Genomic DNA, 24,768 nt, shown 5'->3' with positions numbered 1-24,768 from the left:
CTGCTCCATAGCTCCCTGTTTGACTCTGCTCCATAGCTCCCTGTTTGACACTGCTCCCTGTTTCACTCTGCTCCACAGCTCCCTGTTTGACCCTGCTCCACAGCTCCCTGTCTGACTCTGCTCCACTGCTCCCTGTCTGACTCTGCTCCACTGCTCCCTGTTTGACTCTGCTCCACTGCTCCCTGTTTGACTCTGCTCCACTGCTCCCTGTTTGACTCTGCTCCACAGCTCCCTGTTTGACTCTGCTACACAGCTCCCTGTTTGACTCTGCTCCACAGCTCCCTGTTTCACTCTGCTCCACAGCTCCCTGTTTGACTCTGCTCCACAGCTCCCGGTTTGACTCTGCTCCACAGCTCCCTGTTTGTCTCTGCTCCACAGCTCCCTGTTTGACTCTGCTCCACAGCTCCCTGTTTGACTCTGCTCCACAGCTTCCTGTTTGACTCTGCTCCACAGCTCCCTGTTTGACTCTGCTCCACAGCTTCCTGTTTGACTCTGCTCCACAGCTCCCTGTTTGACTCTGCTCCACAGCTCCCTGTTTGTCTCTGCTCCACAGCTCCCTGTTTGGTTCTATTCCACAGCTCCCTGTTTGGTTCTATTCCACAGCTCCCTTTTTGACTCTGCTCCACAGCTCCCTGTTTGACTCTGCTCCACAGCTTCCTGTTTGACTCTGCTCCACAGCTTCCTGTTTGACTCTGCTCCACAGCTTCCTGTTTGACTCTGCTCCACAGCTCCCTGTTTGACTCTGCTCCACAGCTCCCTGTTTGACTCTGCTCCACAGCTTCCTGTTTGACTCTGCTCCACAGCTTCCTGTTTGACTCTGCTCCACAGCTCCCTGTTTGACCCTGCTCCACAGCTCCCTGTCTGACTCTGCTCCACAGCTCCCTTTCTGACTCTGCTCCACAGCTCCCTGTTTGACCCTGCTCCACAGCTCCCTGTTTGACTCTGCTCCACAGCTCCCTGTCTGTCTCTGCTCCACAGCTCCCTGTCTGACTCTGCTCCACAGCTCCCTGTTTGACCCTGCTCCACAGCTCCCTGTTTGACCCTGCTCCACAGCTCCCTGTTTGACCCTGCCCCACAGCTCCCTTTCTGACTCTGCTCCACAGCTCCCTGTCTGACTCTGCTCCACAGCTCCCTGTCTGACTCTGCTCCACAGCTCCCTGTTTCACTCTGCTCCACAGCTCCCTGTTTCACTCTGCTCCACAGCTCCCTGTTTCACTCTGCTCCACAGCTCCCTGTCTGACTCTGCTCCACAGCTCCCTGTTTGACTCTGCTCCACAGCTCCCTGTTTGACTCTGCTCCACAGCTCCCTGTTTGACTCTGCTCCACAGCTCCCTGTTTGACTCTGCTCTACAGCTCCCTGTTTCACTCTGCTCCACAGCTCCCTGTTTCACTCTGCTCCACAGCTCCCTGTTTCACTCTGCTCCACAGCTCCCTGTTTCACTCTGCTCCATAGCTTCCTGTTTGACTCTGCTCCATAGCTCCCTGTTTGACTCTGCTCCATAGCTCCCTGTTTGACTCTGCTCCACAGCTCCCTGTTTGACCCTGCTCCACAGCTCCCTGTCTGACTCTGCTCCACTGCTTCCTGTCTTACTCTGCTCCACTGCTCCCTGTTTGACTCTGCTCCACAGCTCCCTGTTTGACTCTGCTACACAGCTCCCTGTTTGACTCTACTCCACAGCTCCCTGTTTGACTCTGCTCCACAGCTCCCTGTTTGACTCTGCTCCACAGCTCCCTGTTTGACTCTGCTCCACAGCTCCCTGTTTGACTCTGCTCCACAGCTCCCTGCTTTTACTCTGCTCCACAGCTCCCTGTTTGTCTCTGCTCCACAGCTCCCTGTTTGACTCTGCTCCACAGCTCCCTGTTTGACTCTGCTCAATAGCTTCCGGTTTGACTCTGCTCCACAGCTCCCTGTTTGTCTCTGCTCCACAGCTCCCTGTTTGACTCTCCCCCACAGCTCCCTGTTTGTCTCTGCTCCACAGCTCCCTTTTTGACTCTCCCCAACAGCTCCCTGTTTGACTCTGCTCCACAGCTCCTTGTTTGACTTTGCTCCACAGCTCCCTGTTTCACTCTGCTCCACAGCTCCCTGTTTGACACTGCTCCACAGCTCCCTGTTTGACTCTGCTCCACAGCTCCCTGTTTGACCCTGCTCCACAGTTCCCTGTTTGGTTAAGGCTCAAGGCTGTACCTTGCTTTATAGAATTCTCCCATACCCCCTTTTTCTATAGTTGGGACCTACAAATGCATATCATTCAGACTAATCTAATAGTAAGTACAGTGTCCAAAATGCACCTAACTCCCCCTATTAATTAGTTCCAAATTATTTATTTTACCTGTTGAGTATACTGAATTGTTTACAAATCGTTATCTTACCTTTATTTTGTCATTTGAAACAGCTGCTTTTGCCCATTATGCCCCGTACCTATACAGAAAATTACAATACATTACTTAAGTACTGGTTATAGAAAAGCATGTAAACAAGTATTTGTGTTTACATTGAGAAATAAAACAAGGAGGAAATATATAGAGGTAAGCTAATGAGGTCTGCTGTCCCTGCAAGCTCAGCCTATTTGATTTGATATTTCATATATAAAAATATTCCTAAAAGACCAATTTCTCATACATTTTAAACTCTGCAGCTGGCATAACAAAAGAGGGGACCAGTTTTTTAGCTTTTCTTTTTTTTTATGAAAAGATACAACAATGTCAAAGTCCAAGAACAAAAGTTGTGAATACATACGGAACAAGTAACATGAACATACAAATACCAATTATAATGATTTATTTCTGAGTTGTATAAAAAAAATATCCATTGCCCTTGATTTTATGTCCATCCACAGTAAACGTGTAAATTCACAAAAAAATATTAAAAGGAAAAAAAAAAAGGAAAATGAAATACATAACCCATAACTAAAATGTCATACTATCTCTAAACATAATTGTTCAACCATATCCACCTCATCCCCTAATGTAGAGTTGAACTTAAAGGGATATTACAGCCAAAATTAGAATCCACATGGATGCATTTCATTAGCAAAAATGCTTCTAATAAAAGCTATAGCTGTTTCAAAAGTGTATTTAAGTATGCTCCGTGCACCAGCATTTTAAACACAGCACTTGCTCATAGAGCCTAAGGTGCATGTACTACTATCTGGTAATGACTCAATTTGTTCATTGCTGACAAAATACAGGCCCCACTTGTGCTCTGAGCAGCTGCAGTATTTACAATGCTGGTACACTGAGAATATTTAGCTATGCTTCACATGCACGTGCAGAGAATAATGTTAACACTAAAAGCAGTGATATCTTTTACTATATGCATTTTTGCTAATACATGTATATTGCACATATGTTTCTATTCAAAGATGTAATAAATCTTAGTCACAGAGATACACAGGATAAAGTTTATGGCTTAAGCTGTCAATTCCTGATGCAAAACAGGCCCTTCATTACAAAAACTGACCAGGTCACTGACAGGACATTGGTATATTATGTACATATGTGGGTTAAAACTGTTATAACCTAAAGGAAGGTAAATATGACAACCTATGGCATATTTGATATCAAACCGATTCTCCCAATAAAACTAAAAGGTTCTAGATATGTAAATATAGAAATTTCTTACCTAGCAGAAATTATACTGGATTGTATAATTTCAGGCAAGAAATTAGTCTATTGAAGGTCATAAAGACGGGGTTTCTCAGCCCGCCCAGGAGGGTGTGGTTAAGCAACCTGATCTCTGAAAAGTAGGTTTAAGAATCTTATTTTTTAACAATAAGATTGTCATTCTTACAAGGGGAGCTGCTGTACAGAAGTAAGGAGCCATCATTTTCATGCCAGCCCCTGGCGCAGATCTTGAAGACTAGGAAAGTATTCAATTCTGTTTTTCTCCTTTTTATTTTAAAACACTGTTTGCGTGTGTAATTTTATTTGTAACAACTTTTTATTAATAATGCATTGTGCATATTATTTTTGGCATAATAAATAATTCCTTTATTAAGTTTGGCCTTTGTCTAATAATTGAGCCACGTTACTGAAAGAGACTGGAATATTAGAACTGTATAATTTAGGTTATTTTCTGCTAAATTGTATTTCTAGAGTTAATGTGTAAAGTCTGGGTTTTTCCTTAGGATTTTCCCTTTAATAAATTTTAAGTTGTGGCAGTATTAGAGCTATAGGATGTATAGTTTATTGTGGGTGGCATTAAAAGGGAGTTTTGGGAATTTCTCTTACGTCTAGTACAGATTAAGGGAGTGCGGTTAACTCTTGCACCCACTAAACTGAATCACAAGCTTGCCTGGTGTGGCTAGATTGTGACCTATTGGTGGCAGAGAGGGGGGCTGAAAACCCTTTCTGTGCCAAATAAGTGACTGGCCCAGGGTTGGATAACCTTGGTTCGTCACACTTCCTGTTGTTTAGGATACAAAATGGGAGCTCATTTTGATGTATTCAAATGCTTTATATATAGTGCTACTGCATCTGTATGTACCCTTATGAATTAACCATGAGCTGGGTCTTGTCTCAACTGGCAATTACGCGGGTGCTACCATGTTCCCTATTGGGTTTTTTTTTTGCTTATTCGAAACGCTGCAACCTTAATCCACAACCTCTTTTAATTTTTCATCTGCCAATAATTTTGAGAGATGCCTCCAGATGATGTGACATATTTGTGGATACTGATTACTGTATTTAGTAACAAAAGTTACTATAGATTCTGTTGTTCCTAATACCTTAATCTAAAAGATGAGATCTCTGTATCTGATCAGATTATCTTCTTGCTAAATTAATTGTGGAGTGAGTATATCCTCTCTCCAGGAATTCTTGACTTAAGCGTTCACATTTCTGATCATAATCTTTACCTGTGGAGCAGTTTCACTTCATCCACAAAAACTGGCATTTTGCTATAGCAAATGGCACATGTTTGGGATGGTTACTTGCTGCATATAGCAGTGCATTTCTAGTGATGGGTTTCCAATGTGTCCTGGACTCAATGTCTCCATTTGTGGGGTTGGCTATAAGTGTGAAATTCCATCATAAAGCTTACGTTGTTGTTCAGGCCTCCAAAATAGTTTTCTGCTTCCTCTTTATTACCTGTCCATATAAACAGTAAGTCATCAATAAATAGTTTGTAGAAAGCTATGCGCGTGCGTAGGGGGTTCTTATATCCAAAGATGTGGGACAGCTCCCACCAACCTAAAAAAAGGTTGGCGTATAAAGGGGGCAAACTTTGCCCCCGTAGCCATCTTGCATCTCTGGAGGTAATAAACTCCCTCAAATTCAAAGAAATTATGCTCCGAGAGAAAATGCACAACCGTAACAAAAACGTCTACCTGACCTATAAAACCTTTCTCCAAACATTTATCTAATAAGCTCTTCTCCTGAAATGTTTTTGTTGGATTTGTTCTCAACCTCTGATATTTATTGCTATCTTCAAGCTTTCTCATGCCTTCTGTCACATAGTCCTCCCTCAAAATTACCACTGTACTTCCCCCCTTGTCAGATTTTCTGATAACAATGTATGTTCTCTAACTCAAGCTATCCAAGGCTAAGCGCTTAGCACTGGTCAGACTCTTTCTGTTTCTAGTACTCATTCTGATATCATATTTTAATGGGTTTTAATAAAGGAGTGGGTTTTAAGTAAATAATGGAGCCGGTCTGGACTTTCTTTTGATTTCACAAGTTGCAAATTGCAGTAGGCTCTCCAACTTTATTGTGTCTTGACGGGTGATGTCAGAAGCAGGAAGAGAGGTTTCCTCAGCTGACTCTGAAACACATAGACGTTTGTATACCTCTCCTAAACACTGGTTTGAGAGGGGTCCTAGGAACATACAAGCCTGATGGATATCATCCCAAAGTGAGAGTATGGGATTCACAGCGGAGGAGTGTAACTCCAGTACCGTGAGTGTATTATTTATTGCAGAATGTTTATCAGTAGAGGTATTTACTAATAATTGAATTTGAATTTGTAAAGATTTAAAGGGATACTAGACCCAATTTTTTTTTTTCATGATTCAGATAGAGCATGCAATTTTAAGCAACTTTCTAATTTACTCCTATTATCAATTTTTCTTCATTCTCTTGGTATCTTTATTTGAAAAAGCAGAAATGAAGGCTTTGTTGTCGGACCAATTTGATTGACTGATTTGAAATTAGCCAATCAGAAGTAAGTGGTACCTCTATATATTGGGGTTCCACGCTTCCAGTGTTTCAGTGTGCGGTGCTCGCATAAAGAGGAGGCCTCCCCAAAAAGAGCCAAAGAAAATAAGATGCAGAGCGGATGCGGTGGAAGAGGCCACCGAAGTCCGCTGCCACGAAGATGGGCCCCAGCGCCTGCAGCCTGGATGAAGATGGGCCTAACGTCGGATCCCCATCAGAGCCAGAGTCCCCATCAGAGTTCCCATCAGATGTAAGTAACACTTTGGGGGTGTTAGGGCTTTTTTTGGGGTGGGTTTTTTATTTATAAGAATAGCCTTTGTTGGGTTTTGTGTGTAGTTTAGTGTTTGGTATCATTATTTTTTATTTTGGATAATGTAGTTTATTATTTTTTATAACAGCTTTTTTATTTTGTGTAACTTAGCTTTTTTTTTTTTTGGTAACTTAGTAGGAGGGTTAGTTTAGAGGGGGTTTAGTTTAGAAGGGGGTTAGGTAGATTAGGGTTAGATTTTGTGTGGGTTTTTTCAATTAAGTTTTTTTGTAATTTAGTTAGTTATTTTTTTAAAATATTTTTAACTTAGGGGGTTTAGTTTAGAGGGAGGGTTAGGTAGAGTAGGGCTAGGAGATAGGTAGAGTAGGGTTAGATTTTTTTTATGTCATTTTTTTACTTACAGTTTTTTCAAAATATTAATAGTTAGGGGTTAATAGTTAGATGCAGTGTGTATGTGGCGGCATAGGGGTTAATAGTTAGGACTTGCGATGGGTATGGGGCAGCATAGGGGTTAATAGATAGATGCACTGGGTATGTGGCGACATAGCGGATTAATAGTTAGGAATTGTAGTGGGTATGTGGCGGCATATGGGTTAATAGTTAGGACTTGCGGTGGTTATGTGGCGGAATAGGGGTTAATAGATAGATGCAATGGGTATGTGGAAACATAAGGGGTTAATAGCTAGGACATGGGGTAAGTATGTGGCGGCATAGGGGTTAATAGCTAGGACTTGCTGTGAGAATGTGACGGCATAGCGGTTAAAAGATGTGGTGGGTATGTGGCGCTTTAGAGGTTAATAGCGACTTGTGGTGGGTATGTGGCGGTTTAGATGTTTATTCATTTAGTGCTAGTTTACGATCGTGGGGTACTTCAGTTTAGAGGTATTAGGATTATCGGTTAGGCAGATTGCAATTCTATTCAAGCAATCCCTTTATTATACATTGCCACTATGGTCGGCAATGATGGGTGTTACTTAAGCCAGCATCGCCGACCAATGGCATGTATAGTAAACGCCTCTCGGCGATGCCACTATGTCAGGAGCTTGGAATATTCCGACAAGATCGTTTGACATAGCTGCGGATCCCTTAGAATATCTCACAGACTCACAGCACTTTCGATCATCGGGGTCTCTCTCTCCTGCCTCCCCTCCTTTCTTCTGTATCTCGTCCTCATCCTCCTCCAAGCTAAAGGTTAACAAAACTGGCGCGAATTTTAGGCACAAAAAATTTTGGTGCAATTTTTGCAAACGTCCAATTGGACAATTTAATCTACTTAAAGTAGCAACATAATACAGCCGATACCGGTCTTGAGAAAGGTCCTCACAGACCGAAATGCGTAGATTGTACTGGTATTGCGGCTCAGGCACACACGGTAAGCAGGATACTTATTTTGTTCCAAATATAGAGGCAATATTGCACTATGTTCTTTTTATTTTTCATATAGGAATCCGATGTCAGATTTAGGATTATTATAATCACTTCTGAAAGAAGATTACAAGCAAAACTTATTTGGATATTAAGGATCTAACTTTTATGCACTAAAGAAGGAAAATAGATATATACTTTGAGGGCACACCCTCATTCTATTCCTCCACCCAATCTTATTAGGACCACACTGTGTATATATTATTCTTTTAAGGTGTACACCTTTTTTCACTGCATTTTTATTTTTATTTTTACTTTTTTTGTATTTTTTAATTTGAATTTTTTCCACATATACACATTTTTTACCCAACTCACGGACCTTTTTTTTTTTTTTTTTTTTTTTTTTATACACATACATATATTTTTGTGAATCATATATATTAATTTTATTGGATCATTTTTTGTATACACACATCCTTTGGACACATTTATTTTGAAATTTCTTTTGGAATATTTTTGGACACTTTGGATTTTCACTTATTGTTTGGACATTTTGGATTTCCATTTATAACACACGACATCATCATCACCATCACTATTGGAACCACACGGACTGTGCTTTATCTTATCTTTTAATTAAGATAATTGCCATGTATTAACTATATGCCATGTATTAATTTATATACCATTTTATCATTGTATTGCCTATCAATTGAATTCTTAGGACATTAGATATTATAACACATTTTTATATTCTATATATTATAACACATTTTTATATTCTATATATTATAACACATTTTTATTCTATGCATTGTAAATCATAAGATTGTACATCCATATTTTAGAAGATTATCCATTCATTGTAATTGTATTTTAAAAAGTTGTTCATTTATTGTATTTTAGAAGATTGCTCATTAAATAACATTTTTATACACATTTTTTATACACGTCCTTCTCAATATTCTGTATTATATTCCGAAGAAGTATTTTAATACACATCGTGGACACCACCTTAAGCCACATATACCTTAGCAGGGATATTGTAGCGCTCTTTTATAGCATATTCTCTTTGATTTTTCCTTTTGAGATCTGGTTGGGAGACCTCGCCCCTTTGAGAAAGAGCTTGTGTGGTTTTATTTTGGCGCTTTATGGTAACACTCTTGCAATCCTCATCCTCCTCCACTCTTGTTTCTCTGCTCATCCTGTTGCGGTCTATTTCCCCATACTATTTGTCTTCTCAATTTTGTTGTCCTCTATCTCCTTTTTTTCTCTCCTTCCTTCTCTCTTCTCTATGCCAGCTCCTTTTTCCTCACTTTACTTTCCTCTGTTTCTCTTTACTTTAATCTATGTTCTTTATTCATTCTCTTTCTCTCCTCTGTTTATTATCTCTCCTCTCCTTATATCCTTTCTCTTTTCTCCTCTCATCCTCTCTCTTCTCTCCTCTCATCCTCTCTTTCCTGTCTCTTTTCTTTCTTCTCTTCTCTGCTCTCTTTCTCTGTCTTTTCTCTCCTCCTATTCTCATTTCTTTTTTATCTCCTCGCTTTCCTCATTTTCTCTCTGTATGCCTTCTCTTCTCTCTACCTTCTCTTTCATACCTCTCCTACTCCTCCTTTTGTCTCTTATTGCCTTCTGTTCTCTGTCCTTTCCTGTTTCTAATTTTTCAGTCCCTCTCTTTTTTCTTTATTCTGCTCTCCTCATCCTCCTTTTGTATCTCCCTCTCCTCCTCCTCTTTTCTGACTCCCTCCTCCTCTCTTCTGTCTCTCTTGCCTTATCCTCCTCCTCTCTTTTCTGCTTATCTCATCTTCTCTTTTTCTCCCTTTCCTTCTCTTTTCTCTCTACCATCTCTCCTTTGCCCCTCTCCCTGTGTGTTTCTCTCTTTTCCATCAATCTTCTTTCTTTGTTCTCTCTCTACTCTGCTCATTCTCTCTCCTCTTCTCTTCTTTAACTTTCTCTCCTCCTCTCTTCTGTCTCTCCTCATCCTGCCTTCTGCCTCTCTCTCTCCTCTCTTTTGTCTCGCCTCCCCCTCCTCCTCTCTTCTGTCTCTCTATCCTTCTTTACTCTACTCCTCCTCCTCCTCTCTTCTGCTTCTCTCTCCTTCTTTCTTCTGTCTCTCCTCCTCCTCTCTTCTGTATCTCTATCCTTCTCTACTCATCCTCCTCTCTTCTGCTTCCCCTCTCTTCTGTCTCTACTCATCTTCCTCCTCTCTTCTGCTTCCCCTCTCTTCTGTCTCTGCTCCCCTCTCTTCTGCTTCTCCTCTCTTCTAGCTCTCTCTCCTTCTTATCTCTTCTATCTCTACTCCTCATCTCTTCTGCTTCTCCTCTCTTCTGCTTCTCTCTCTCTCCTCTCTTTTGCCTCTCTCTCTCCTCTCTTCTCATTCTCCTCTCTTCTGCCTCTCTCTCTCTCTCTCTCCTTCTCCTCTCCTTCTCCTCTCCTTCTCCTCTCTTCTGTCTCTACGCCTCATCTCTTCTGCTTCTCCTCTCTTCTGCCTCTCTCTCCTTCTCCTCTCTTCTCTCTTCTTCTTCTCCTCTCTTCTCTCTCTCCTCTCTTCTTCTCCTCTCTTCTCTCTCTCCTCTCTTCTTCTCCTCTCTTCTCTCTCTCTCCTCTCTTCTTTTTCTCCAACATTGGTGTGTCCGGTCCACGGCGTCATCCTTACTTGTGGGATATTCTCTTCCCCAACAGGAAATGGCAAAGAGTCCCAGCAAAGCTGGCCATATAGTCCCTCCTAGGCTCCGCCCACCCCAGTCATTCTCTTTGCCGTTGCACAGGCAACATCTCCACGGAGATGGTTAAGAGTTTTTTGGTGTTTTAATGTAGTTTTTATTCTTCTATCAAGTGTTTGTTTTTTAAAATAGTGCTGGTATGTACTATTTACTCTGAAACAGAAAAGGATGAAGATTTCTGTTTGTAAGAGGAAGATGATTTTAGCAGACAGTAACTAAAATCGATTGCTGTTTCCACATAGGACTGTTGAGATGAAGTAACTTCAGTTGGGGGAAACAGTTAGCAGACTTTTCTGCTTAAGGTATGACTAGCCATATTTCTAACAAGACTGAGTAATGCTGGAAGGCTGTAATTTCCCCTCATGGGGACCGGTAAGCCATTTTCTTAGTCAAACATAAAAGAATAAAGGGCTTAAAAAAGGGCTAAAAAACTGGTAGACATTTTTATGGGCTAAATCGATTGCTTTATTGGGGCATATTATTCAGATTCTAGCTAACAATTGGCATTTATAATCTTGGGGAACGTTTAAAAAACGGCAGGCACTGTGTTGGACACCTTTTTTAGTCTGGGGGCCTTTCTAGTTATAGACTTAGCCTCATTTTCGCGCCATTACTGCGCAGTTGTTTTTGGAGAGCAGGGCATGCAGATGCATGTGTGAGGATCTAAGAATCACTAAAAAAGCTTCTAGAAGGCGTCATTTGGTATCGTATTCCCCTCTGGGCTTGGTTGGGTCTCAGCAAAGACTATAGCTGGGACTGTATAGGGGTTAAATTTAAAAACGGCTCCGGTTCCGTTATTTTAAGGGTTAAAGCTCTGAAATTTGGTGTGCAATACTTTTAATGCTTTAAGACACTGTGGTGAAATTTTGGTAATTTTTGAACAATTCCTTCATACTTTTTCACATATTCAGTAATAAAATGTTTTCAGTTTGAAATTTAAAGAGACAGTAACGGTTTTATTTTAAAACGTTTTTTGTGCTTTGTTGACAAGTTTAAGCCTGTTTAACATGTCTGTACCTTCAGATAAGCTATGTTCTATATGTATGAAAGCCAATGTGTCTCCCCATTTAAATTTATGTGATAATTGTGCCATAGCGTCCAAACAAAGTAAGGACAGTAATGCCACAGATAATGATATTGCCCAAGATGATTCCTCAAATGAGGGGAGTAAACATGATACTACATCATCCCCTACTGTGTCTACACCAGTTTTGCCCATACAGGAGGCCCCTAGTACATCTAGTGCGCCAATACTTATTACCATGCAACAATTAACGGCTGTAATGGATAACTCCATAGCAAATCTTTTATCCAAAATGCCTACTTATCAGAGAAAGCGCGATTGCTCTGTTTTAAACACTGAAGAGCAAGAGGGCGCTGATGATAATTGTTCTCACATACCCTCACACCAATCTGAAGGGGCCATGAGGGAGGTTTTGTCTGATGGAGAAATCTCAGATTCAGGAAAAATTTCTCATCAAGCTGAACCTGATGTTGTGACATTTAAATTTAAATTAGAACATCTCCGCGCACTGCTTAAGGAGGTGTTATCTACTCTGGATGATTGTGACAATTTGGTCATTCCAGAGAAATTATGTAAGATGGACAAGTTCCTAGAGGTTCCGGTGCCCCCCGACGCTTTTCCTATACCCAAGCGGGTGGCGGACATAGTAAATAAAGAGTGGGAAAAGCCCGGCATACCTTTTGTTCCCCCCCCCCCTATATTTAAGAAATTATTTCCTATAGTCGACCCCAGAAAGGACTTATGGCAGACAGTCCCCAAGGTCGAGGGGGCAGTTTCTACTCTAAACAAACGCACTACTATTCCTATTGAAGATAGTTGTGCTTTCAAAGATCCTATGGATAAAAAATTAGAAGGTTTGCTTAAAAAGATGTTTGTTCAGCAGGGTTACCTTCTACAACCCATTTCATGCATTGTCCCTGTCACTACAGCCGCATATTTCTGGTTTGATGAACTGCTTAAGGTGCTCGATAGTGACTCTCCTCCTTATGAGGAGATTATGGACAGAATCAATGCTCTCAAATTGGCTAATTCTTTCACTCTAGACGCCTCTTTGCAATTGGCTAAGTTAGCGGCTAAGAACTCTGGGTTTGCTATTGTGGCGCGCAGAGCGCTTTGGTTGAAATCTTGGTCGGCTGATGCGTCTTCCAAGAACAAGCTACTAAACATTCCTTTCAAGGGGAAAACGCTGTTTGGTCCTGACTTGAAAGAGATTATCTCTGATATCACTGGGGGTAAGGGCCACGCCCTTCCTCAGGATCGGCCCTTCAAGGCAAAAAATAGACCTAATTTTCGTCCCTTTCGTAAAAACGGACCAGCCCAAGGTGCTACGTCCTCTAAGCAAGAGGGTAATACTTCTCAGGCCAAGCCAGCTTGGAGACCAATGCAAGGCTGGAACAAGGGAAAGCAGGCCAAGAAACCTGCCACTGCTACCAAGACAGCATGAAATAGTGGCCCCCGATCCGGGACCGGATCTGGTGGGGGGCAGACTCTCTCTCTTCGCTCAGGCTTGGGCAAGAGATGTTCTGGATCCTTGGGCGCTAGAAATAGTCTCCCAGGGTTATCTTCTGGAATTCAAGGGACTTCCCCCAAGGGGGAGGTTCCACAAGTCGCAGTTGTCTTCAGACCACATAAAAAGACAGGCGTTCTTACATTGTGTAGAAGACCTGTTAAAAATGGGAGTGATTCATCCTGTTCCATTAAGAGAACAAGGGATGGGGTTCTACTCCAATCTGTTCATAGTTCCCAAAAAGAGGGAACGTTCAGACCAATCCTAGATCTCAAGATCTTAAACAAATTTCTCAAGGTCCCATCGTTCAAAATGGAAACTATTCGAACGATCCTACCCACCATCCAGGAAAGTCAATTTATGACTACCGTGGATTTAAAGGATGCGTACCTACATATTCCTATCCACAAGGAACATCATCAGTTCCTAAGGTTCGCTTTTCTGGACAAGCATTACCAGTTTGTGGCACTTCCATTCGGATTAGCCACTGCTCCAAGGATTTTCACAAAGGTACTAGGGTCCCTTCTAGCGGTTCTAAGACCAAGGGGCATTGCAGTAGTACCGTACTTGGACGACATCCTAATACAAGCGTAATCCCTGTCAAAAGCAAAGGCTCATACGGACATCGTCCTAGCCTTTCTCAGATCTCACGGATGGAAGGTGAACAAAGAAAAAAGTTCTCTGTCCCCGTCGACAAGAGTTCCCTTCTTGGGAACAATAATAGATTCCTTAGAAATGAGGATTTTTCTGACAGAGGTCAGAAAATCAAAACTTCTAAGCTCTTGTCAAGTACTTCATTCTGTTCCTCGTCCTTCCATAGCTCAGTGCATGGAAGTGATCGGGTTGATGGTGGCGGCGATGGACATAGTTCCTTTTGCGCGCATTCATCTAAGACCATTACAACTGTGCATGCTCAGTCAGTGGAATGTGGACTATACAGACTTGTCTCCGAAGATACAAGTAAATCAGAGGACCAGAGACTCACTCCGTTGGTGGCTGTCCCTGGACAATCTGTCTCAAGGGATGATGTTCCACAGACCAGAGTGGGTCATTGTCACGACCGACGCCAGTCTGATAGGCTGGGGCGCGGTCTGGGGATCCCTGAAAGCTCAGGGTCTTTGGTCTCGGGAAGAATCTCTTCTACCGATAAATATTCTGGAACTGAGAGCGATATTCAATGCGCTCCAGGCCTGGCCCCAGCTTGCGAGGACCAGGTTCATACGGTTTCAATCAGACAACATGACGACTGTTGCGTACATCAACCATCAGGGGGGAACAAGGAGTTCCCTAGCGATGGAAGAAGTAACCAAAATAATTCAATGGGCGGAGGATCACTCCTGCCACTTGTCTGCGATCCACATCCCAGGAGTGGAAAATTGGGAAGCGGATTTTCTGAGTCGTCAGACATTCCATCCGGGGGAGTGGGAACTCCATCCGGAAATCTTTGCCCAAATAACTCACTTATGGGGCATTCCAGACATGGATCTGATGGCGTCTCGTCAGAACTTCAAAGGTTCCTTGCTACGGGTCCAGATCCAGGGATCCCAAGGCGACCCTAGTAGATGCACTAGTAGCACCTTGGACCTTCAAACTAGCTTATGTATTCCCACCGTTTCCTCTCATTCCCAGGCTGGTAGCCAGGATCAATCAGGAGAGGGCGTCGGTGATCTTGATAGCTCCTGCGTGGCCACGCAGGACTTGGTATGCAGACCTGGTGAATATGTCATTCGGCTCCACCATGGAAGCTACCTTTGAGACAGGACCTTCTTGTTCAGGGTCCGTTCGAACATCCGAATCTGGTTTCCCTCCAGCTGACTGCTTGGAGATTGAACGCTTGATTTTATCAAAGCGAGGATTCTCAGATTCTGTGATCGATACTCTTGTTCAGGCCAGAAAGCCTGTGACTAGAAAGATTTACCACAAAATTTGGAAAAAATATATCTGTTGGTGTGAATCTAAAGGATTCCCTTGGGACAAGGTTAAGATTCCTAGGATTCTATCCTTCCTTCAAGAAGGATTGGAAAAAGGATTATCTGCAAGTTCCCTGAAGGGACAGATTTCTGCCTTGTCGGTATTACTTCACAAAAAGCTGGCAGCTGTGCCAGATGTTCAAGCCTTTGTTCAGGCTCTGGTTAGAATCAAGCCTGTTTACAAACCTTTGACTCCTCCTTGGAGTCTCAATTTAGTTCTTTCAGTTCTTCAGGGGGTTCCGTTTGAACCCTTACATTCCGTTGATATTAAGTTATTATCTTGGAAAGTTTTGTTTTTAGTTGCGATTTCTTCTGCTAGAAGAGTCTCAGAATTATCTGCTCTGCAGTGTTCTCCTCCTTATCTGGTGTTCCATGCAGATAAGGTGGTTTTACGTACTAAACCTGGTTTTCTTCCAAAAGTTGTTTCTAACAAAAACATTAACCAGGAGATTATCGTACCTTCTCTGTGTCCAAAACCAGTTTCAAAGAAGGAACGTTTGTTGCACAATTTGGATGTTGTTCGCGCTCTAAAATTCTATTTAGATGCTACAAAGGATTTTAGACAAACATCTTCCTTGTTTGTTGTTTATTCAGGTAAAAGGAGAGGTCAAAAAGCAACTTCTACCTCTCTCTCTTTTTGGATTAAAAGCATCATCAGATTGGCTTACGAGACTGCCGGACGGCAGCCTCCCGAAAGAATCACAGCTCATTCCACTAGGGCTGTGGCTTCCACATGGGCCTTCAAGAACGAGGCTTCTGTTGATCAGATATGTAGGGCAGCGACTTGGTCTTCACTGCACACTTTTACCAAATTTTACAAGTTTGATACTTTTGCTTCTTCTGAGGCTATTTTTGGGAGAAAGGTTTTGCAAGCCGTGGTGCCTTCCATTTAGGTGACCTGATTTGCTCCCTCCCTTCATCCGTGTCCTAAAGCTTTGGTATTGGTTCCCACAAGTAAGGATGACGCCGTGGACCGGACACACCTATGTTGGAGAAAACAGAATTTATGTTTACCTGATAAATTTCTTTCTCCAACGGTGTGTCCGGTCCACGGCCCGCCCTGGTTTTTTTAATCAGGTCTGATATTTTATTTTCTTTAACTACAGTCACCACGGTACCATATGGTTTCTCCTATGCAAATATTCCTCCTTAACGTCGGTCGAATGACTGGGGTAGGCGGAGCCTAGGAGGGATCATGTGACCAGCTTTGCTGGGCTCTTTGCCATTTCCTGTTGGGGAAGAGAATATCCCACAAGTAAGGATGACGCCGTGGACCGGACACACCGTTGGAGAAAGAAATTTATCAGGTAAACATAAATTCTGTTTTCCTCCTGTCCGTCGGTCGAATGACTGGGGTGGGCGGAGCCTAGGAGGGACTATATGGCCAGCTTTGCTGGGACTCTTTGCCATTTCCTGTTGAGGAAGAGAATATCCCACAAGTAAGGATGACGCCGTGGACCGGACACACCGTTGGAGAAAGTAATTTATCAGGTAAGCATAAATTCTGTTTTCTCCTCTCTTCTCTCTCTCCTCTCTTCTGCCTCTCTTCTGCCTCTCTCTCTCCTCCTCTCTTCTCTCTCTCTCCTCTCTTCTTCTCCTCTCTCTCCTCTCTTCTTCTTCTCCTCTCTTCTGCCTCTCTCTCTCCTCCTCTCTTCTCTCTCTCTCCTCTCTTCTTCTCCTCTCTTCTCTCTCTCCTCTCTTCTTCTCCTCTCTTCTGCCTCTCTCTCTCCTTCTCCTCTCTTCTCTCTCTCCTCTCTTCTTCTCCTCTCTTCTGCCTCTCTCTCTCCTCTCTTCTTCTTCTCCTCTCTTCTGCCTCTCTCTCTCCTTCTCCTCTCTTCTGCCTCTCTCTCTCCTTCTCCTCTCTTCTGCCTCTCTCTCTCCTTCTCCTCTCTTCTGCCTCTCTCTCTCCTTCTCCTCTCTTCTCTCTCTCCTCTCTTCTTCTCCTCTCTTCTGCCTCTCTCTCTCCTCTCTTCTTCTCCTCTCTTCTCTCTCTCCTCTCTTCTTCTTCTCCTCTCTTCTTCTCCTCTCTTCTTCTCCTCTCTTCTGCCTCTCTCTCTCCTTCTCCTCTCTTCTGTCTCTACTCATCCTCTTCCTCCTCCTCTCTTCCTTCTTATTATTTCTGATACTTTATCCTCTTTCTTTCTATTCTATCTCCCCTCTCTACCCTCTCTCCTTCCATTTTCTCCCTCTGTGGTTCATCTTTCCCCTCTCTCTCCTCTCTTTGGTTTCTCTTTTCTTCCATCTTTTTTCCTCTCTCCTTATTCTTTCTCATGGTGTATTTGTTTGTTGCATCATTTAGAAATATAGCTCATATATGTTTATATTTTATTTAAGAACAACATAATAGTACTACCTAAAAGGTATAATAAAGTCAAAATTAAACTTCCATAATTCAGACAGAACATGCAATTTTAAACAACTTTTCATTTTACTTCTATTACGTAATTTGCTTCATTATGTTGATATCCTTTGTTGAAAAGCATACCTAGGTAGTTTAGGAACAGCAATGCGCTACTGGGCGCTAGCTGATGGTGGCTGCACCTATATGCCTCTTGTCACTGGGAGCTAGCTGATGGTGGCTGCACCTATATGCCTCTTGTCACTGGGAGCTAGCTGATGGTGGCTGCACCTATATGCCTCTTGTCACTGGGAGCTAGCTGATGGTGGCTGCACCTATATGCCTCTTGTCACTGGGAGCTAGCTGATGTGTTCAGCTAGCACCCAGTAGTGCATTTCTGCTACCAAGAGAATGAAGCTAATTTGATAATAGATGTAAATTGGACAGTCATTTAAACTTGTGTGTTTCATGTCCTTTTAATAAAACATTGTGTATTACAGCCTCAAAGTGTTTACTCTTCCATCTAAGTATTTTTCAACTCTGAAGAAGCACACACTGTATGTGTCACAAGCCCACCCATGTGTCATATCTATCCTTAATTGGCTTCTTTAGTGATTATCAGATTAGTAACTTAAATAAAATGACACCGTCTATTGCAGTAGCAAGGTCTGATTGGCTCCTTCAAAACACAGCAAGTTGTGGGTGAAGTTTTGAAATTGAAAAAGAATTGCAGAAAATGAGGTGTTAATCCATTCAAGCTTTTGTCACACTTAACTAGCATGTTTATTGCAAGACAGCAAAATAAAATAAAATGTAAATATGTAGGGGCCTATTTATTAAGGTGCGAGCGGACATGATCTGATATAGCATACGCTGTCGGCATTTATCATTGCACAAGCAGTTCTGGTGAACTGCTTGTGCAATGCCACCCCCTGCAGATTCGTGGCCAATCGGCTGCTAGAAGGGGGTGTCAATCAGCCCGATCGGGCGAATTGATGTCCGCAGCCTCAGAGCAGGTGGACAAGTTATGGAGCAGTAGTCTTTAGACCGCTGCTTCATAATTGTGCGCAGAAACATGGGCCTCAAGCTCCTTCGGAGCTTGATCATTGGGCCCCATAGTGTTTACTGACCCTATAGTGCAAGCTTTCTTTAGACTGTGATAAATATCACCTTAAAGTCAAAATTAAACTTTCATGATTCCGATCCAATTTAATTCTGTAATCTCTGTGTCTTGTTCTTTTGATGTCCTTTGTTGAAAAGCATACCTAGGTAGGCTCAGAAGCTGGGAGCTAATTGGTGGCTGCATATATATGTCTCATGTTATTGGCTTACTAGGTGTGTTCAGCTAGCTCCCACTACTGCATTGCTAAGAGAATACAGCAAATGTGATAATAGAAATAAATTGAACAGTTAAAATGGCAGAGATAATTTGTGTAATTTAGTGCTGCTCTTTACAAGAGGGAGGGGAGGTAAAATATTTCTCCACCCAGACGTTAAGTACCCTTTGTCTGACCTCTGGCAGAGCTGGTATTTCACAAATCATCTACTGAACAAGAGGGGTCGTGCCCTACAGGTGAGCAGGTTACACAGCTTCCCAGGAAAATCAGGATCAGTAGTGGATTATCACTACCAAACAAGAGAGGCTATTCTTTCTTTTTTTTATTTTATTCTTTTGTAGCAAAGCCTGGATGTTTAATCTTTTCATTTCTTCTGGTTTTCATATCTCTAAACCCAAGAATTTGCTAAACTTTCCTTCAGCAGATTCTAAATGAACAATCTAATACATGTGCTAATCCTAGCTAATATTAGCATGGTATTTTTAGTTCTCTTGCTGTCCATACTTAAAATATCTCATAACTACTGACTGGGGGGGAGTGGTAACATCCTGCTTAAAGGGACAGTGTACTCGTATATTTTACTCCCGTTAATGTTTTCCCGATTATTAATTTTACCTACTGGAGTTTATTCATTTATCTACTTTATTTTCTCATTTGAAATAACTTATGTTACCTATTGTATCCACATCTATACTGAACATTTCTGAAGTTCTGTTCACACACACATACATATATATATACTGTCACATATACCAGGCCACCCAGGCTTCCCCCTACTACCTGGCTAACTCCCTTTTACACCAGATTTTGCCATTTCATGGCTTACAAGATCTCACTGCTGTGTGTTGTTTTGCTGTGTTGTATCTTGTCAGAGAAGAACTGATCTGGAGGGCTGGGAATGGGGGAGATTTGAGAGTCAGATAAGATCCTTTGTGTGGGTATATAAGGCGAGTGTGTTTCACAATAAAATGAGTTCTTGTTTCACCTGAATGCTAGTTTGTCTAGTTATTTGGGTGGGGATTGCTATAATCACTTTCTTAGCTACATAGCTGCCTGTTGTCAGGTACAGGAGGGATAGGAAGGACCCTCTGGCAGAGCTACCCAGTCGGGGTAGCCGGAGTCTGTCACAGAGTGGGATCCGGAATACTGGTGCTGTCTGGTATCAGGGTGGGCTACTAGCTGTAATCACTTGGCAGCTACACAGCTGCAGTCAGCAGGGAGGAAGCAGGACCCTTTCGGCAGAGCTACCCAGTCGGGTTAGCCGGGGTATCCGTCACATTGGTTGGCAGCGGTGGGATTTGCTTCCTTCACGCGGTTCCTGCTGACCGAGGAGAAGTGCCACAGTAGCCGGTAACTATGGAAGCTGAGCTCATAAAGAGAGTACAGGAGGCACTGGCCCAGCTGGACAGTCCTAGTTCGTATTAAGACCTGCTGCCAGAAAGGGACTTTTTCCGCCGGCATCTCTGGAGGGAGGTTAAAAAACAAGAGCTGGGCTGTCGGATATCGACCCTCCCCAATTGGAAGGAAGAGTACGACCTCCAGTGGGACTTACGAGTGCCTTTCCTGGGAGAGCAGCCCAGGGAGGAATGGCTGTCTGAATTGAATAGATTGATCCAGGATGAGGGGGTGCTGGAGGATGGCTTCTGAGCCCTCCGGTGGCACTCTATGCAAGTGCGGCCATGGCTGGGGGATGGCACTCCCATAGTGCTTTGGCCTTGGCGGCCCTGGATTACTATATGAAAAGATGCTAAAGGACCTAGACTTTGGGAGCAAGGCGGACCAAAGACTGGCGGAAATTTGCGAGTACTGAGAGAGTCAGCTGGATCTCTCGGGGGTACCCTGGCTGCAATTATCTATGTGGCCAGGAATGGGAACTGGAAAAGGCATACAAGAGGCTGCTAGACCGCATTCAGCAGCATTCCACGGATTCTGCACAGAGCTGTGGTGCAGCAGTCTGGAAATCCTGGTGGTTGGCCTCTGAGGAGTGGCAACAAGGAATAAGCAACAAAGAGCTGCTAGATACAGATCAGCAGCCTGGCCCCGAGCTTATGGTCTTGGACCAGGGAGCCACCCCAGCAGAAGCGCTGGCAACAGGGCAAAGAGCTGCTGGCCTCTGTCCAGCACCTGCAGCAGCTCCGGGAAACCAGGGAGCTGAGGTCACCAACCTCTCTCCCAACCAACTGAACCCCTTCCTGGGAGAGGTGACAGTCGGTCTCTCTCCCCAGCAGCAGAGCCAGGTGCAGGCAGAGACGGCAGTTGGTTTCTCTCCCCAGCAGCAGAGCCATCCCCCGGGAGCGGAGGTAGTCGTCCTCCCTCCCCTTCGACAGAACCCCTTCCTGGGAAAGGAGACAGTTGGTCTCTCTCCCCAGTGGCAGAGCCAGGTACAGGGAGAGACGGCAGTCGGTTTCTCTCCCCAGCGGCAGAGCCATTATTATTATTATTATTCTTCATTTATAAAGCACCAACAGATTATGCAGCGCTGCCCATGGGTACAAGGATTAAAAGTACAATGGAGAAACAATACAATAAGAGACAACATTTTACAGACAAATACAGGGAGAATTGAGGGCCCTATTGCCATGGGAACTTACAATCTAGATGGGTGGGAGGATGGGAAACAGGAGGTGGGGACTGCAAAGGTGAGAATGATATTAGTGAGGAGATAGATGAGGGCAACTGTTGGGTAAGTGAAGTTAATTTGTTAATGAGTCAGGTGATAAGCTTCCCTGAACATAAAGGTCTTTAGGGAACGTTTAAAGGAGGAGAGGTTAGGGGAAAGTCTGACGGATCGAGGAATGCGTTCCAGAGGGTTGGTGCCACATGAAAGAAGTCCTGTAGTCTAGCATGAGAGGAGGTGATAGTAGAGGACGCAAGGAGCAGGTCATTGTTAGATCTTAGGGAGCGGGCTGGAGTATATTTGTTGATGAGTGATGACAGGTACAGTGGGGCAGCATTGGTGAGGGCTTTGTAGATCATGGTGAGAATTTTAAATTTAATTCTGCTGTGAATAGGGAGCCAGTGAAGGGACTCACAGAGAGGTGCAGCAGAAACAGAGCATCGAGAGAGGTGGATTAGCCTTGCAGATGCATTTAGGATGAATTGAAGGGGAGAGAGGCAGGAGAGAGGGAGGCCAGATAGTAGGTTATTACAGTAGTCATGTCGGGAAATTACCAGGGAGTGGATTAGCTGTTTAGTAGTTTCAACACTCAGAAACTGACGAATTTTGGAGATATTGCGTAGGTGGTTGCGTCAGGATGAAGAGAGCAATTGAATGTGAGGAATGAAGGACATATTTGAGTCAAGTGTGACTCCGAGGCAGCGGACTTGGGGTGATGGGGTGATAGTGGTTCCACCAACAGTGATGGAAAAATTAGAAACTGGAGTAGAGTTAGAGGGGGGATTAGAAGTAGTTTGGTCTTGGACATGTTTATTTTTAGGTGGTGAGAGGCTATCCAGGAGAAAATGCCAGATATGCAGTCGCTGATGTGAGAATTGGCAGAAGGAGAGAGTGCAGGGGTGGAAAGGTAGATCTGGGTATCATCAGCAAGCATAGAGGTGATAGTTGAAGCCATAGCTGTTGATGAGTTTACCCAGTGAAGTATAAATAGAGAAGAGTAGAGGACCCAAGACAGAGCCTTGAGTTACTCCAACAGACAGATGCAATGGAGAGGAGTAGTCAAAAGCAAAAGAGACGGAGAGGGATCTGTTAGAGAGATAAAAGTGAATCCAGGGTGAAGGTGAAGGTCGGGAAGATTAACAGGAAATAGAAAATGAAGACATGTGTAGGTTCAATTCATTGCACTTTATCATTTTTATCTCTCTTTAATGGCATTGCATCTCTTAAAAAGATATTGTTGTTTATACCTTTTCATTGTTAACTTTTGATGTCAGTTTTATACTCAGTGGATTGGACTTGATATATGTTCTTTGAATAAATAAAGATTTAAAAAAAAAAAAAAGTGAATCCAGGAGAGGGCAGTGTCACAGAGAGCCGAAGAGACCTGAGAGTCCATAGGAGAAAGGGGATGGTCAACAGTGTCAAAGGCAGCAGAGAGGTCAAGTAAGATGAGTATAGAGTAGTAGCCTTTGTTTTTAGCAGAAAGGAGGTCGTTAGTAACCATGGTGAGGGCAGTCTCAGTTGAGTGTTGGGGACGGAAGCCAGATTGCAGGGGGTTGAGCAATGAGTTGGAGGACAGGAAGTGGTTTAGGCAATCAAAAGCTAGTTTTTCAAGGATTTTTGAATCTAGAGGGAGCAATGATATGGGGCGGTAGTTTGCAGGAGAGTTAGGGTCAAGGGAAGGTTTTTTGAGGATGGGGGTGACCTTTGCATGTTTGAAGGAGGCAGGGAATGAGCCGGTAGAAAGGGATAGGTTGAATATATGAGTAAGAGCAGGAGTGAGGGTGGGAGACAGAGAAGGTATTAGATGTGAAGGAATAGGGTCAAGTGGGCAGGTAGTGAGGAAGACAATAAGGAAACCACTTCACTCTCAGTGGTTGGGAGGAGGGTGCAGAGAGTGGCAGAGGGGGTGACTGGGAGCAAAGTTGGGAGATTGCAGGCTTGTGTTGGGATGTTTCTTCGAATGGTAAGTGTTTTATTTAAAAAGTAGTCAGCCAGGTCTTGAGCACTGAATGCAGATGAGGTGGGTGGTGCAGGTGGGTAGAGGAGAAATTTGAAAATGGAGAAGAGTCTTTTAGGGTTTGAGGATTGAGTGGATATAAGAGAAGAGAAGTAGGTTTGCGTAGCTAGGTGAAGGGCAGAGGTGTAAGAGTAAAGAATGAACTTATAGTGCATGAAATCAGGTTCAGAGCGAGATTTCCTCCATGCACGTTCAGCAGTGCGGAAGCATTTTTGCAGGTGGCGTGTTTGCTGGGAGTGCCAGGGCTGGAGCTAACGACGTGGGGCTTTGCGAAGTTGGAGTGGAGCGAGAGTGTCAAGTGCAGAGGTGAAGGTATTGTTATAATGGGTTATAGCAAGGTCAGGACAGGATATCGTGGAAGTGTGGGGGAGGCATATTTGAATAAGTTTGGAGAGTTGGGGAGGGTCTACAGTCTGCAGATTTCTACAGGTGCGAGGGCGAGGGGGAGAAGTAGGTGCAGCCTGTATATTAAGATTAAAGGTGAGCAGATGGTGGTCTGAGATGGGAAATGGGTGACAGGCAACATCAGAGAGAGAGCAGACATAGGAGAATACCAGATCAATAGAGTGTCCATCACGGTGGGTAGATAATAGGGTGGATTGTGAGAGGCCAAAGGAGTTAGTGAGTGACAGAAGTTTAGAGGCAGCAGGGGCAGATGGGTTGTCAATGCGGATGTTGAAGTCCCCCAGAATTAGAGTAGGTGTATTTGTAGAGAAAAAGTAAGGAAGCCAGGCAGCAAAGTTTTCAAGGAATTGGGAGGTTGGTCCCGGGGGGTGATAGATAAGTGCCACTCTTAGAGAGAAGGGGGAGAACAGGCAAATGCAGTGGACTTCAAAGGAAGAAAAGGAGAGAGATGGTAATGGACATACAGTAGGTACTGATAGGAGCAGGAGGGGGAGTAAGATGCCAACACCGCCACCATGTCTCTCACCTGGCCTAGGAGTGTGGCTAAAGTGGAAACCACCATGTGTGAGAGCAGCAACAGAAGCAGTGTCAGAGGAAGATAGCCAGGTTTCAGTAATTGCTAAAAGGTTGAAAGCATTGGAAACAAACAGGTCATTTCCCCTCCATCCCAGGGAGCGGAGGTAGTCATCCTCCCTCCCCATCAACAGAACCCCTTCCTGGGAGAGGAGACAGTCGGTCTCTCTCCCCAGCGGCAGAGTCAGGTACCAGGAGAGACGGCAGTTGGTTACTCTCCCCAGCGGCAGAGCCAGGTGCAAGGAGAGAAGGCAGTTGGCTTCTCTCCCCAGAGGCAGAACCGTCCCCCGGGAGCAGAGGTAGTTGGCCTTCCTCCCCGTCCACAGAACCCCTACCTGGGAGAGGAGACAGTCGGTCTCCCTCCCCAGTGGCAGAGCAGTTTCCCAGGGTAGCGGAAGTAGCCAACCTCCCTCCCCAGCGGCAGATACCCTTCCCGGGAGACGAGACAGTCAGTCTCTCTCCAGTAGC

At 43.8% G+C, this 24,768-nt stretch overlaps 1 protein-coding gene across 1 annotated transcript; it reads right to left on the bottom strand.

The window, feature by feature from the left end:
- Window positions 1-811: 811 nt before the first annotated feature.
- On the bottom strand, window positions 812-24,768 carry LOC128636205 (uncharacterized). Its single transcript, XM_053689250.1, has 2 exons — window positions 16,562-24,768; window positions 812-10,239 (listed from the first exon to the last, which is right to left on the bottom strand). The coding sequence occupies exons 1-2, from the start codon at window positions 17,093-17,095 to the stop codon at window positions 9,979-9,981; spliced, it is 795 nt and encodes a 264-aa protein (XP_053545225.1). The 5' UTR covers window positions 17,096-24,768; the 3' UTR covers window positions 812-9,978.

The sequence above is a fragment of the Bombina bombina genome, chromosome 7 (assembly GCF_027579735.1).
Source record: "Bombina bombina isolate aBomBom1 chromosome 7, aBomBom1.pri, whole genome shotgun sequence".
Lineage (NCBI taxonomy): Eukaryota > Metazoa > Chordata > Amphibia > Anura > Bombinatoridae > Bombina > Bombina bombina.
The sequence above is the reverse complement of the archived record's forward strand: the minus strand, read 5'-3'. Positions and strand labels throughout refer to the sequence as shown.

Excerpts from the sequence above, each read along its gene's own strand:
- LOC128636205 (XM_053689250.1), bottom strand. The coding sequence starts at position 17,095 with ATGAGTAGAGACAGAAGAGAGGAGAAGGAGAGAGAGAGGCAGAAGAGA. Across the intron at positions 10,240-16,561 it reads GAGAGGAGGAGAGAGAGAGG|AGACAGAAGAGAGGAGAAGG; the intron begins CAGAAGAGAGGC and ends GATGAGGCGTAG.